This window comes from Suricata suricatta, chromosome 4 (assembly GCF_006229205.1).
Source record: "Suricata suricatta isolate VVHF042 chromosome 4, meerkat_22Aug2017_6uvM2_HiC, whole genome shotgun sequence".
In the NCBI taxonomy this organism is placed as follows: domain Eukaryota; kingdom Metazoa; phylum Chordata; class Mammalia; order Carnivora; family Herpestidae; genus Suricata; species Suricata suricatta.
This window is the reverse complement of record NC_043703.1, coordinates 89,588,398-89,604,910: the sequence shown is the minus strand read 5'-3', so window position 1 is coordinate 89,604,910 and position 16,513 is coordinate 89,588,398. Positions and strand designations below refer to the sequence as shown.

Below are 16,513 nucleotides of genomic sequence, written 5' to 3'. Positions count from 1 at the left end.
GAGCTTGGGTCATGACGATGCTGTTTTACATTCATTCAGTGATCGTGAGAAGGGCACATCTTATGTACTTCTCAGCAGGAGCATGGTAAGAGAGCTATAGGAGCATGGCCACCATTGTAACCGAGGGCCATCTTGAAAGGATCCAGTGGTCAGGGCTCCACCATACAGGCTGTAAGCAGGGTGCTCTCCCCTAAGCCTGTACCACTAAACCAAACTGGACCTGCTGTCCAGGCTCTATGGGCCAAGGTCAATGCTGTAAAGAGGATCTGATGCTGAGCTAATGGAAAGGGAGAGAGAAGTACATTTTACCTGGGTCGAATTACATTGTCTCAAGATGGCCAGTGACCAGCCTCCTGCACATTGGACAGGATGCTCTTTCAATGGATTAACCATCAATTGGTTACCCATTTGGTCTCTGACCAGGCTGTCTTTTCAGAGAACTAAGTGGATGAAGGTTTCCAGTACAAGGCTATGGTAGTTTGGCGGCCAGTCCTATGTCTCTGACTGAGACTTTCAGCTGGACTTTGTAACCTGGGAGCAGGCTTGGAAAACCAGCCATAACTACCAAGGACCTTCCCTGCCTTCCCAGGTGAGGTTGGGGCACCCGACAAAGAGTATCTGTGTAACTGGGTGGCACCAGCCCCCCAAGCTCTCCCTTCTGCTTCCTGGTCAGTGTTCATGCTCTGGTCCCTCTTCTGCCCTTTTGTCCCCACAGATCCTCCTGATTTCTCCCTTGTCACTAGGCCGAGGGACCATCACATGAGCCAATGGCAGAAGGGCTGCATCTTTCTGTGAGGAAATCTTGAAGCATTCGAGGATATGGTGAAGGGTTTCAACAAAATCTGAGATGAAGAACAAATGGTGAAAGACCGGTCTTCCTCGTAGAAACTAAAAAGGTAGTCCAGTTGTGGGGCCATGTACAGAGACATCTTAACCATCATTTCCAGCCTTTGCCACTACGAGGCCGTTGTGAGTGCCCTGAAGGAGCCCCGGAGCAACTGTTCTGCTGGGGAGCCCTAGATCGGGACATCCCTGGAAGTCAACAGAGCAGTGGGAGATATGGAGCCACGTGGCATGGGATGAGCCTGAGCTTGGATAGGAACTGGATGAGGATAGTGAGGAAAAGGCAGCCTGCCCTGATGTTCTTCTTGTGGCCCATGTGTCCATGAAGGGTGACATGCACTTGATGGAGGAGACACCAGAACCTGCATAGTGCTTCCTGAATAGTCTAGAAGAGCTGTCTTTCAATTCCCTGACTCCCAGAGCTTCCCCAACTGCAGCAGCCAGCCAGCAACCCAGTTAACCAACCTGAGCTACCCCACATCTCAGGGACATCACCAGAGGGTCTCCAAGATGTGTATGTTTGCTTTTTTCTTTCTTTCTTCTTTTTTTTTTTAAACATTTATTTATTTTTAAGAGATAGAGTGTGAACAGCGGGTGGGTGGCCAGAGAGCGGGAAAGACAGAGAATCCAAAGTAGGCTCCAGGCTCTGAGCTGTCAGCCCAGAGCCTGACATGGGGCTTGAACTCACAAACTGCAAGATCATGACCTGAGCTGAAGTCGGCCACTTAACTGACTGAGCTACCCAGGCGCCCCTCTTTGCTTTTCAGGAGGCTGGGTTCAGCCAGAAAATCTTCCCTAGGCTGAGTGGCTGGCAGGCGGTCCCAGCCTGTTCTTATAGGGTCACAATAGGGAAATCACTCCGGAAGCCATTGGCCAGATCCTCTGGGCCAGTTCTGACTCCTCTGTGGGGAGATGGTGCCAACAGTGTGAGGACCAAGGAAAGAGGTAGGCTGTCCAAACGGCACATCTAGGAATGTGATCATGCAGCTCTGGGAACACTCTGGGACAATATGGCTTTGCCTTCCTCTTACCTAGGGCCAACTGCCTGGTAATGCATGCTGAGGTTTGTGTTCCCAAGGATCTGAGGTGGCAGATTTAAACAGACATAGTTCTAATGCCCATCTGCCCCCTGTGGCTTCCAAAGAGGATGGCTTTGTACTGAAGCCTAAGGAGCAGAAAGACATCAAACTCAGGAGGAAGGGAGAAGGCAGGGGAGAAGGTGGCTCTTTGCAGAGTGCAGAGTAAATTGGGTGGTTATATGTCCAGTGGCACCTCTCACTTTCCAAGTGGACAATAAGTGTTTATCACAACAGTTAGAAATAGCTCTTCTGAACTCCTCAGGGCCCCCGCGCCCTTCCCCCAACCTGCATTTGTCTAAGTGTAATTCTTTCCTGGACTCATTCTAGAAGGCGGTGTGATTGAAGTTCTATGTTGGGGAAAAGGCAAATGGCTTATTACACCAGACATGGAACTCCACAGGAAGGGAGAGGGGCAGGAGCAAGGCAGGCTGGCACATGCGCGGAGTATTTATAGCAGACAAGTGTGGTTTGGTCTGGTTTGGTTTGGCAGGCAATTACTAAACACAGTCGTGGAACAGGTTCTTAAGGAAACTCTGGCCTTCCCTGCATAGGAACACCCGCCTGCCTGCAACAGCAAGTGTAAGGGTCCCTGCACCTCTGGGGGCCAGAAGATTGTCACCAGGGTGGTGGGGGTGGGCTCCCATGTAATTGCCTGTCCGGAACTCTAAATACCCTATTGTATGTTCTCAAAGAATTGTCAAGAAGGAATTTGAATGTAATATAATCTGTAGAACAAGTTTATAACATATAATGCTTTTATACCCAACAATGGTCATTTATGTATTGTATTGTTCTGCTCCTAGAGGGCAGGGACAAGGCATATGCAAATTAGCACCCCCCAACCCAGATCAGCGTATAAAGGGGGCACCCGCAGAACAAAACTGGCTATTGTGGAAATCACATGTAAAACTGTGTCCTGCTGGCCATGGGTTGATATTAGATAATGGGCTAATATTGAGACTTAGAGGTAGACCAGAGAGACTGGGACATGTCCTAGAAGAGGAGGGGCACTGGGGGCTCTGAGTCACCAAGGGACAAGAACAGATGTCAGCCAAAGCAGCAAGACTCATCTGTGCCTGCTTCTTCTGTCCCCCAGGCTGGAAGCACAGTCATTTATCCAAACATTCACCATTTGCCATTCATGGTATGATACTCATATCCACGGGTACTTGTGTGTGGTTGTTCTGTAATGACTCTGTCTCACCATGTGGGCTAGTGCTCAAGTTTGGGAATTTTTTTTTACTCCCCCCCCTCCAAAATACACATAATTTTATACAATAATCAGAGGAAATCTTTCCTCTTTTTTTCTAAATGTTCATCTATTTTTGTGAGAGAGAGTATGTGCCCAGATGAGGGAGGGGCAGAGCAAAAGGGGGAGAGAGAGAATCCCAAGCAGGCTCCACACTCCGCACAGAGCCTGATGCAGGCCTTGAATCCACAAACTGTAAGATCATGAACTGAGCTTAACTAACTGAGCCACCGAGGTGTTCACCTTTTTTTAATTTATAAATGCTCATGGAGCTGAGGATGCCACAAACAATAATGAAATGGATACTTTTGTACAATGAATGGCCTGTTATGTTGTATTACCTTCATAGAACAGGACATACTTTATGATTTTTTTTCTCCCCTCTCATCTCCCCAGTATAGGAAATACTTTAATATTTCCTAGCATGAATAAATGTTTAGAAGAATGAATCTCTCTTTTTTGGGGTAATATTTTGCTTTTTTTTTTTTTTTTTTTTTAACATTTTAACTGAGGTGTAACTGATATGGGAAAACCTGCACATATATTAAATATATCCAAATTGACAGGTCTGAAGTGAGTTCCTGAGCTGCTGAACAAATGAGAAAGGACAGCAAGGCCAGGCCAGGACTCACCCCCCACTGTGCTGACAGGGCTCGCGCAGGCCCAGAGCAGGGCTGCAGGCTCCCAGGCTGCGAACCGCCATGGTGACCTCTTGCAGGGAGGGGCACCACAAGTGCTTGTCTCCATCTGTCAGGCCAAGGGAGAGCAGGGTTAGTCAGGGACGGCAGAGGAGGACAGTTACACGGCTCCCATGGGAGGGTGGGGGATGACAGCCCCTGGCCCGAGGGGGCCCAGGTCTGCATTCTCTGGCACCACAAGTGTTTTCTGGAGGAATCACACAACCAGCGGCTTTGAGACACTTGCAGGAGCTTTGGGAACCTGGCTGTTCATGTTCTCCTGTCTTCAAGCTATGGCTACCTTCAAGCGCAAGGGCTCCAGCAGAGCACTGAGCTGCCCAGAACTGATCCAGACGAAGACACATAAGCCGGAGGCCTCAAAACTGCAAGATGCAGAAGACATGAGAGTCTCTGCAGCCCCAGAACCTCTGCCACGAAGGACTGAGGCCGGCTCTGAGCCTCCTGCTGATTCGACACAGCCCTTGCTGCAACATGTGGGTGTTCCCAGGTCCACCATTCCAGCTGAGTGCACTCTCCACAGCCTGGGGGGTGTCTTTGCAGCCAGCTGGAGCTCACAGTACCATTCTCTCTCGACTGGTGTGACAAAACATGAATGATAATCTGACTGCATCAACAGAGAGGGAAAACCTTATGTATTCGGGAGGCTTTTCTTGGGTCAGACTACTTAAGGGCATTTTCAGAACCAGGAAGCTAGAAAAACAAAAGACAATGTGGAGGATCCCGATTTCCCAAAGATGGCTGCAAGAGTGTCTCCTTCCCATGCACTCATCTGTGTGGTGACCTTTCCACATCCCACCAACGGGTGGAGTCCATGTCCCCACATTATCATTCTTCTATATTATCTTATTGATTGATTAATTTTGCTTGTCTCTCCCTGTTTAAATGTAAATGTCCCCCTACCCCCACCCCTGCACACCCAGTGCCTAGAGGAGGGGTTGGTGGGTGGGGAAGCTGAATGAGAGAATCCTGAACAAACCTGACTGAGTAGTACCTAAATAAAAGGGAACCTGAAGACCAGCCACAAGATAAGCTGGCAGTGTCAAGAACCTTGACAAATGTTGAATTTGACAGCAGGTGATGCGTCAGAATCAGGAACTTGGAAACTAGGCTAGGAGCACATTAGTAGCATATGCTCCTTTGCCATTCTGGGGGTGTGCATTCCCTCCAAGAGGCCCATCTCAGTGGATCCCCCATGGGCTGGAACCATGTCAGATGCCCAAGATTAAAAGGTGGCTGGGTGGAGACCTTGACCTCAGGGAGCTCACAGCCTAGGAGGGAGGGGAGCTAGGCAGATAAATAAATACAAGGGAATGTGCTCAAAACCAACCAAAGCAGGTAGAGCAGGTGCAGAGCCTATTCAGAGGGGGAGTTGCTTAGAGGTAGGGGGAGTGGGGAAGGTAAGGAGTTAAGGCACAAGTAATGGGCAAAGGGACAGAAATGACAAAGACAGATGCATGAAACAGCATGGCATGTCCAGTGACTCAAGGAAAGAAACAGAGCATCCTAAACTCCGAGAGACGTTCTGGCATGGCTGCAGAGCCAGCAGCTGGGGGAATGGTCGTCAAGGGGTCTCTGAATCCTGTCCAAGGACATCTTTTCTGCTGGCATTGGGTGTCTTACTCTCTGGAAATGTATATGGGTCGGGGCTCACCCAACAAGTAATTAGACTCTTAGAGGAGGAAAAACTTTGTGGTTTTTTTTTTTTTTCCCCTTCTCGGGCAACTTAACAAGTAAGAGTAATGATACCCCTTGCCCACTGCACAAACGAGCTGGGAAGAAATGAAGTCTGCAAAACGCAATGAGATTCCACTAGAGAGAGAGAACTGTTTACTAGGGCCCTTGGGGGACTGTGCATGTATGCACACGCATGTGTGGGCAGGCCGATGAACTTTCCAGGCATGTGCAAGGAGAATCAGCCTCGGTGAGGCCCTGGAGGTCCAGCTGGGTGGGAACAGCCTGCCAGCAGTGTAGGACTCCAAAGGGTGCTGTGCACGGCCACCCTCTCACTGCTCTTTGGCCCGTGCAGGTGCATCAGCTGCTTAAAGACCCCCTGGGAACAGCAGCACAGGTGCCACCAGCTTCAAACCTGGAGCCGGCTACTGTCCCCCTTCCCTGCCCCGACCCAGTAATACTCCACACCACAGCTTGACCAGGCTGATGTGTCAGGAGCGATTTCAGAGCAGGGGCCTGGGATGCCTCGGGATAAACCAATCAACAGCCCTGAAAATTGGTTAAGCGACGACAGGCTCCAGAGCCCATAATTAACACTGCCTATAAGTAGGCCATGTGCTCAGCTTTTCCTGAGCACTGTTCGTCCCGAGAGGGGGTTTTCCAGAGAGCTGACACAGAACCGACTCCAACTCCCTAACTCAGTTTCTCCACACCCACACCACAGTCATTTGAAGTGACTCTCCAGGGGAGCATCGGGGACCTGCGACTTTTTAAATGGCACAGCTAACAGCCCTGAACATCTGGGCTCTGTTTAGAGACTGTGAGTCTGAAAGCATCCCTTGAGGTGGTTCTCCTGGGATGGAACTGATGCTTCAGGGGAAGGCAGGGGAAGAGAAGCACTGGCCTAAAATAAAAGTGACTTTTCCATCTGTGCCTCAGAAGAAGCGTTACTTCACGTAACACCACCGCCTCCGTTCTGGCACCACTTGCAGGGAATGGGAAAACCACATACATCCCAAGAAGCTCCTCCTCCTCCACTCGATGTGCTGGCCCAGTAGCTCCCCTTCCTAGGCCTCTGTCACGGCTTCTCACCCACCAGCTCCCATCTTGGGTCTTAACAGTCAGATACAGGGCACAGGGTCCATGGGGCTCTGGTCTTTTTCACCCCCCTCCCTGTCCTCTAAATTGAATGGCTAATGATGAATATTCTGGGGTGGCTGCCTTGAGAGGGCCAACCACGTCCCTGGGTCCAGATTCCCTGACACCATCTTAGAGACCCTACAATTCTCCATCACCCTCAATGGAGGGGGCGGGGGTGCTGGTTCCTAAAGGAAAGTAAGATACTGACCCATCAGACTGAGCGCAGATCCCAACTGGAGTGTGAGACTCACAGCATTTAGGGGAGGCTTACAATCTGTTAAAAAAACAAAATCCAGGGGCCCCTGGGCGGCTCAGTTAATTAAGCGTCCCACCCTTGGTTTTGGCTCAGGTCATGATCTCATGGGTTTGTCAACTCGAGCCCCCTTGGGCTCTGCGCTATCAGCTGCTTGGGATTCTGTCTCTCCTTTCTTGATCCCCCCTCTCAAAAATAAATAAATAAATTAAAAAAACAAAACAAAACAAAAACCCAACCTAAATCCAATGAAGTAAATTTAAGGATTGAATTGGCTTTATGAACCAGCGATTCATGGACCAGGCAACACCCCACCTCTCAGGCAGAGGCTGTTCCAAGGAGTTGTACAAAACGGCAGGTTTTTAGAGAAAGGAGGGTGGGGCAAGAAAGTTGTCAGTAAAAGAAAGGAATGTTCCAAGCAAGGTCACCGCTCTTCTGTGAGAAAGGGCAGGAGGTCTTATTATCCAGACAGATTACCTCTGGAGTGCCTATCACACAATTCCTGATTCATAGACTGACACTTCAGGGGAGGCTAAAACTGCTATTAGGTTAGTATTAAGCCCTGGTTTGGTGAATTGGCCTAAGTGACACCATTTTGGGCTTGTAGGTGTCCTTTTCAACACATCTTACCATTTCTAATCCTCCCCAATTACTTAACTTCCCTTTGCACTTTTTCTTTAATGTTTATTTATTTAGAGAGAGTGTGTGTGAGCAGAGGAGGGGCAGAGAGAGAGAGAGAGAGAGAGAGAGAGAGAGAGAGAGAGAGAGAGAGAGAGGAGATAAAGATTCCCAAACAGGCTTCACACTCAGCATAGGGCTCGATCTCATGACTGAGAGATCATGACCTGAGCCAATATCGAGTCAAACGCTTAACTGACTAAGCCACCTTGGCGCTTCCTTGCACTTTTGTATTTAAATTTACACTTGTAAAATATCACCCGCTTTAGTCCATCGGCCTTAGCCTTTCATTTAAACTTTATATGCACCCAGTAAATGGTAACTGATCACCAGGTGTTGTTCTAAATGCTGGGGGCCCAGCTGCGAACAAAAGAGACAATGTCCTAGTCTCACGGAGCTGATGGTTTAGCAGGGAAACAGACACGACATGTGAAAAATAAATACGCAGAATGACACTGGTGGCATAAATGGCAGGGGAGGAACGCAGCTGTGATGCTACAGGGGGGCAATTACAGATAGAAGGAGGAGCCCAGGGTGCACCCTCGGCCAGGCTGCCATTCCTTGCTGACTGAGGCCCAGCCTGGAGCCCCGGGTGCTAGAGGGGTGAGGGCAGGAGCACAGAGAGAGGGAGGGGGACCCACCTGAGACAAGGACACTGAAAAGACTCCGAGGGAGAACTGTTTTTTGCTCCTTTTCCTGTCTGTTCTTGCTAGGACCTGCTGCCCCACCTTGCACATGCCTTATAGTATAAAGAATGGATGTTCTAACTGTAAAGGTCAAGGAGTTAATGATTTCTTTGCAGTTTTCCAGCACAGCAGATAACATCTAAGGAGGGTCCGGGTGGGTGGGTCATCATGTATGTTTTCCAAACGGCTGACGTAGACATTGTGACGCCAAGACCCCCTGGCTCCAGAGTATAAGTGACTTATGTAGAACACCTGGACCCCTGTACTTGTTCTGATTGGTTCCTGGGTGCCTGAGAGGATACCCGCACCCCCTCCCAATAAGCCCCCAGACCCTGAGCAAAGGAGAGGCTCACTCTCCTTTCTTGAGTCTCCTAGACACTCCGTGTGCTATACTCTATCCCTTACGCTGCTCAATAAACTCTGCTCTCACTTCCTCCTGGTTCACTTTGATTTCTATCCTGCATGAAGCCTGTGGGACCCCCTCTGGGTCCTCTGCCCAGCCTGCCCACATCACACCCACCCTGCAGACTGGGGCAAGGAAGAAGGGCAAAGGGGAACAACTGGTCTTAGGAGGACCGATTGATGTTATTATCAAAGGGATCCATGTATGTGGTAAAAACACAAAATTCCGTCAAGTCCATACCTTAAAAACACACACATATCATTGCCCCCAAAACAGGATGGAGCCCAGCATTCTCCTGACCCGGACGCCGCCTCTCACCACAGATATCTATGTGCCTGGGTAGGGCTCTGGGTAACTGGGTAGCTGGGTAAGGTCTGACCCACCTTCTCTTCTCGTCTCTCATGCCCACTGGCTCCTTCTCCAGATCCCTCTATCTACCCATATCCTTTCCAGTCTCTTCTTATCCCTTCTTTGCCATGCAACCCACCCCACTGACCTCTTCATTTTCCCTTTTCTACCCATTCCCCGAGCTGAGGCCCTCCCTCTAGTGCCCCCACAACCTCCCGCTTGCCTTGCTGTAACCCAGCCTGCACGCACCCATCTCCCCCGACTCACACATCCACCCCCCATATCCCCTCACCACACACCCTCACATATCCACCCCCATATCCAGCCACCACACACCCTCACACACACACACCCCTACATCTATCTACCACACACACACATCCTCACACACTCACATATACAACATATACAACCCCATATCCACTCACCACACATCCTCACACACATACATATACACCCCTCTCTCCATCCACCACATCCACCCTCACCCTCACATACACCCCTATATCCACCTACCACACTCACCGTCACACACACACCCCCCCATATTCACTCACCACACACCCTCATACACATATATATACCCCTAATCCACCCACCAAACACAGCTTCACACAAATATACACCCTTATACCCACCCAGTGCACACACACACACACACACACACCCCTATACCCACCCACCCTCACATATACACATATATGCACTTATATCCAACCACCACACACATACTCTCACACATACATATATACCCCTATATCCACCAACCCCCAGACATATACTCCTATGCCAACCCCCATTACACACTCATATACACCCCTACACCCACCCATCACACACACTTTCACACACACACAACTCTATATCCACCCATCATTACACATACATACACACTCCTATATTCACTTATACACCCACTCACCATACCCACACCCACTCATAAATCCACACACACATATATACCCATACACACATATACATTCACATACCCATCTACCTACTACACACACACATACACACCTATACACACCACCCATCTACTCTTACATCACATCCTACTCACTACACACACACACTACACCCATCCAGACACACTTCTTCATCACACCTGTACCACATCCACACTCACTATGCACACACGACCCATCTGTACACATACCAGACACAGCCACCACTCATCCAACACACACATACATACCACATACACTGCACATACCATCACACACACATAACACACCCATACTCGCCACACACACTACCCATCCACACACACTCCCACGTAGCCTCCCTTCCCTTCCCCCCCTACAGGTCTCAGTCAGCCCCTAGACCTTTTATTCATGGGAGTGATGGTGTGAACAGGATAGGGGATGCCGTCCCCAGGCCACCTCTCCTCTCTCCTGCCCTCTGTAACTCATACCGCTGCCTGGTGTCACTTAACACCAGTGCGCATTCCTGGCCCCTTGTGTAGGACAGACTTGTATTGTGCCAAACCACTGAACCGCTCACAGCTGCTAGAACTAGGTTCTGCTGGAAATGACAAAAAGACTGAAAACAAAACAAAAAACTACTGGGCTTAAATAAGCTAAAATTTTATTTCTCTTTGATGAAAAAGTGTGGAAGTGGGTGGGCCACACTGGTACAGGGATCTGACTGATTTGGAGGATCTCGGGTGCCTGTTTTCTGCTCTACTGTTCTCGGCATGTGCTTCTCCTTCTTAAGATCACCTCATGGTCCAGGATGGCTGCCAGAGGCCCAGCTGTCACTTCTCAACTCCAGGCAACCACTTCCTTGCTTTGTTACCTCAGTATGCACTCTTGGGTTATTTTTAATGATGTAAGGTCCCCTCAGTATGACTCAGGAAGGCAGTAGCAAACCACCCTCTCACATTTAAAAAGCAAGAATTTGAGTCTGATTTAGACTCAACCAAGAGCTTCCCAGTAACATCCCTGAATGAATGGCCTACCAGGTTTTCTCTCACTTTGGATTTCTGAACCTGAGATTTCTGGAATATTCCTGATCCCTAGATTAAAATGAAACTGAAGATAACCAAATGCTGATGAGGATGTGGAGCACCAGGAACTCTCATTCCTTGCTGGTGGGAATGCAAAATACTACAGCCATTTTGGAAGACAGCCTGGCAGTTTCTTTCAAAACTAAACATACTTCTTACCATACAATTCAGCAATTGTGCCCCTTGGTATTTACATAAATGAACTGAAAACATACAGCCACACAAAAAGCTGCACGTGAATGTTGATAGCAGCTTTTCTTATACTTGTCAAAAACTGGAAGCGACACAATGTCCTTCAGGAGGTGACCGGATAAACAACCTGTAGTACATCTACACAATGGAACACTGTTGGGTGACACGAAGAAATAAACTATCATGCCATGAAAAGGCACCTCCAACACATATGGCAAAGTGAAAGGAGCCCAGTCTAAAAAGGTCACGTACCGCATGATTCCAACTATAGGATGTCTGGAAAAGGCAAACTCTAGAGACCATAAAGAGATCAGGGGTTAACAGAGTCTGGAGGGAGAGGGGGAGGAATGAACAAGTGGAGCACAGGCAGTGTTCAGAGTGGTGAAACTACTGTGTAGGATGCAGTAATGATGGACACAGGCCATACATTCACCAAAACCTACAAAATGTACAATGAAGTGAACCCTAATTTGAACAATGGCCTTCAGTTAATGATAATGTATCAATAACGGCTCATCAATCCTCACAAATATAGCATACAAATACAAGATGTCAGTAGTAGAAAAAACTATGTACGCTGGAGAAGAGGGGGGGTATGGGGGTACTGCTTTCCAATCAAATATTCCGTAAGCCTGAAACTGTCCTAAAACAATAACAAAAATGAAGAACTTCTTAAAAAAAAGAAAGGAAACAGAGGAAAAGGCCTCCATACACAGCACCGTGGGAGGCACATCCCCACAGTCTAAGGGATGGTGGTATTCGCTGCATTCTGGATCAAGGAGCCAGCTGAGAACCAAATACTGTGGTTCTCAGACTCATCTGCACATTCTGGAATCACTTTAGGGAGCAGCTTCACAAGTTACTGCCGCTTATGTCCCACCCGCCATGACTGAGGTTTAATTAGGCTGGCTTGGGCTCTGGAATTCAAGAAAAAAATTTCCAAGTGATTCTACAATGTAGCCACCTTGGGAATCCAGCAAGCTAATGAAAGCCATGGCCTTTGCACCAGAACTGCACTGGGGGTCTCATCCGCACATGCTCTGGAGGATGCTGAGGGTGGGTGGGTGTGGGGAGAAACTCACAGAGCGGGTCCCCATTCCACGTACACCCACCCACAGCTCCCAGCCTTGCCTCCAAGGCCCAGGAACCCAGGGGTCCTCAGACTCGGCTGTTTACTAGAGTCATCTGGGGAGGTTTTAAAATGTCCCTGCCCAGGCTGCACCCCACAATCTCAGAGGGCAGGACCCCGGCCTTGGCATATTTTAAAGCTCAGACACAGTCCTGGGGGATGTTATGATCAGGGTCCAAAAGACAAACATTAACAAGTGCTCACCATATTACTACTGTATGATGTTTGTGCACTTGGCCAAAGTCCTCATAACCTGGCACTTTCTCTTCCTGGCTGCACATTAGAATCAGGGAGCTTTAAAAGTCTGTGCCAGGCACTATCGTAAGTGTGTTCCAGAAGTGGACCCCGTTGGGCCTCAGCAGCAGCCATGAGAAGCAGCACACGACCCCCAGCTGTACAGGTGGCTGGACAGAGAAGCATTTCAGAAGGCAAATGCTCCAGAAGGCAGGGACACAAGGGAAATGCCAGCTTGGCTGGGGTGATGCACACATGCCTGTCCCACTGGGGTCCCTGCATTCTGACCTCGGAGGACAGGATAGCAGGTCTGGCATTTGGCTTGCACACACAGCTCCACAACTGACCGACCACACGATCAGAGGGGCTGGTGGGAAAAGATGCCGATGTCCGCTGCGGGCAAGGCACACATTCCCTGACACTCAGCCACACACTCAACGAATACCAGCTGAGTCCTATTGTACACTGGCTCGTGTGGCTGCCAGGAACTCAAGAGAACTTAAAGACAAGTGAAGCCTACAGTCCGTGTGCTCTGGAGCTCACAGCCTAATGGGTGAGGTGAGATGAGTCAAATAATGCACACATCAACTATGACCAGAGCCAAAGAGAGTGGAAAGGGAGTGAGAGAGGGGACAGGGCTGGACAGGACAGGGCAGACCTCCCCCAACAAGCTATGCCAGGGGGGCTCACTGGTCCAGGGGCAGAGATGGAGTTAGGAAGGCAAAGGCTAGGAAGATGCTGAGAAGAGGGAAGATACCATCCAGGGAAGAGAAAGCGATATGTGCAAAGCCCCCAGAGCAAGAGGGGAGATGAGCAGAAAAGGCCAAGGAGGCTGGAGCACAGACAGCCCGGCAGAGAAGATAAAGTGAGCTGGACTTGAGGGTCCAGCCACCCACGTAAGAGCCCATGTGCCACACAGACAGTGTGAAGTTTGGGCTTTCTGGCCACCTGATTATCTGAGGAAAGGGGATTAAACGAGATAGGCAAAGCCCTGGGCTCAGTGCCTGGCACAAGCTGTCTAGAAATGTGAACTACTATTTTCAAGGAAACAACTTTTATTATCACAACAGGCAATAATACGTTTTTAAAAGGAGGATCAATTATGAAGTTGAATTACTGTTATCATCAGGTTCCAACTGAGACTTTGAAGGGGCCATGCCCAGCAAATGACAGCTCTGAGGGGGCTGGGGGCTGGGATCCTCAGGGTGGTCCTCATGGTGTTTGCCTGCTCATTTGGGCCTGCACAGTGTTCTCACAGTACCAATGTGCGGATTAGGAGTGCAGCTGGACCCCAGCCTGACTCCTTGGCCTGGGGACAGAGGTACCTGCCCCGTGAAGGTTACACCCACATGAGCAGAGGGTCGGGCCCTGGGCCCAGCACAGACGTGCTCCCTGTGTGTGATGGTGACTGACACACCACCACGGGAGATGGAATCTGTATGGAGCCCCAAGGGGCAGCTGTCCACAGGCAGGGCCTCTACTCGGGGAGGCTCCAGGAGGCTCTGTGTGGGTTGCCTCCTACCACCCCAGCAGGAGCCTCCGAACACCACGAGAGGCCGATCAGGTGAAGTGGGGACAACTCCCAATAAGACACTGAGGAGCAGAAATGGTCAACTGAATCTATAGACTAAGGGGTTGTTGACTGCTTAAAAACCATCTGAGAAAACATCTGAGAACAGGGTGAGACAGAAATGGCCAAAACAGAACTAGACAAATTAAGAAGAGAGAGCAGAATACTTGTGTGGCTTCGCTCCTTTGGTTTATATAATGACATCTGAGTCATAAAGAAATACGTTTTTGTTTTGGTAACAGATGTCATATTCTAAGTGTCCACTATATACCAGGTGCCTCACCTATGTTATTACGCCAACTCCGAAAATAATCCTGAGTGCTCAGTGCTGGCCACTCGGGTGAGGACTCTGTTAGTCTGATGGCCAAGCTCCATCTGTGTCCTGCTTGCTCCATGCTGCTGCAGGGGTCTTCCCAAAGGAGTGGCTGTCAGACATCCTGTCTCCACTCTATCCATCCCATCCTATGCTCTGTCACCTATTACGCATCCCCATGTTCCCACGATGTGTCAAAATTCCCAGCAAGGTGTCAGCCTGCAGCTCTGATCAAAGAATACTTTTGCTGTTCTCCAAAACTTTTTTGATGGTATGTATCTATCATTAAAGTTTTAAAAATTTATACCTCCAACAAATATACATTTATAAGCTCTACAAATGTACTGTGATGCTAATATGCCATGTACATAATATATTTTTTTAAAAACCTAAAAAATATGAGCTATGGGGCACCTGGTTGGCTCAGTCAGTAGGGCATGTGACTCTTGATCTTAGGGTTGTGAGTTCGAGTCCCACATTGGGTGTAGAGATTACTTATAAAAAATATTTTTTTAATTTTTGAGAGAGAAAAAGAACATGAGCATGGGAGGGGCAGGGGGCAGGGGAACAGAATCTGTAGCAGGCTCCAGGCTCCAAGCGGTTAGCACAGAGCCCAACACAGGGCTTGAACTCACGAACCATGAGATCATGACCTGAGCTTAAGTTGGACACTTAACCGACTGAGCCACCCAGGTGCCCCAAGTTTGAGCTACTTTTGACACACTAATAATAATTTTAAAGAGTGCCACTATGATTTAAGTTTTCATCTAAAAAATTGGGGGGAAATAGAGCAGATCAAACACCAAATAAGCAGAATTTGAAAGGAAATAAAGGTAAGCAGAAATCAATGAAACAAAAACAGAGAAGTTATAAGGAAAATCAATGGAACCAAAAGCTGGTTCTTGAGATCAGTAAAGGTGATAAACCTGTAATCCAACTCACTGGGAAGAAAAAAACAAATTACCAGTATCAGAATGAGAAAGAGCCATCATCGCTGATCAACAGACATTAAAAAAATAATAAGGAAATATTATGAACAAATATATGCCAATAAATTTGACAACTAAGGTGAAATGGACACAAAATAACAGAACTCACTGGAGAAGAAACAGATAATGTAAATAGCCACATATGTATTTTTAACAATTGGGTTTATAATTAAAAAATCTTCTCATAAAGAAAACTCAAGGCCCAGATGGTTCCACTGGCTAATTTTATCAAACATTTGGGGAAGAAATAATACCAGTTCCACACAAACTCTTCCAGAATACTGAAGAAGAGCAAATACTTCTTAACACATCCTATGAAGCCAGTATTACTGACACCAAAACCAGAAGGAGAAACCGACAGACTAATATCTTTAGTGAACATAAATGTTAAGAATTCTCAACAAAACTTTACCAGATTGACTCCAACATATAAAATTAATACATCATAACCAAGTAGGATTATTCCCAAATGCAAAGATACAAAAATAAACATTAAAAAATCAGTCAATGTAATTCACCATATTAAGGGGCTGAAGAAGAGGGGCACCTGAGTGGCTCAGTTGGTTAAGTGGCCAACTTCAGCTCAGGTCATGATCTCCTGGTTCATGAATTCAAGCCTCAAGCCTGGAGCCTGTTTCAGATTCTGTGTCTCCCTCTCTCTCTCTGCCCCTCCCCAACTCACACTCTGTCTCCCTCTTTCTCTCAAAAATAAACATTAAAAAAAATTTTTTTAAGTATCAGCAAAGTAGGGGTTTTATCAAGGCTGTAGGATACAAGATCAACATGTAAAAACCTATTATAGAGCAGTACATAATCAATGAACAATCTGAAAATGAAATTAAGAAAACAATTCATTTTCTAATAGCATCAAAAAGAACAAAATACTCAGGAATAAATTTAGCAGAAGAACTGCAAGAGTTGTAAGCCAAAATGTCAAAAGAAACTGGAGCACCTGGGTGGATCAGTCAGTTAAGCATCCAACTTCAGCTCAGGTCATGATCTCATGGTTCATGAGTTCAAGCCCCAC

The 16,513-nt window shown here is 48.0% G+C and overlaps 1 protein-coding gene across 2 annotated transcripts in view; it reads right to left on the bottom strand.

The window, feature by feature from the left end:
* FAM178B (family with sequence similarity 178 member B) overlaps nucleotides 1–16,513 on the bottom strand; it is a 109,989-nt gene that overhangs the window by 42,021 nt on the left and 51,455 nt on the right. For both annotated transcript variants that reach the window (XM_029936214.1, XM_029936213.1), the window contains one exon: nucleotides 3,804–3,918. In XM_029936214.1, coding sequence (XP_029792074.1) covers nucleotides 3,804–3,918 — 115 coding nt within the window. The remainder of the gene's footprint in view (nucleotides 1–3,803; nucleotides 3,919–16,513) is intronic.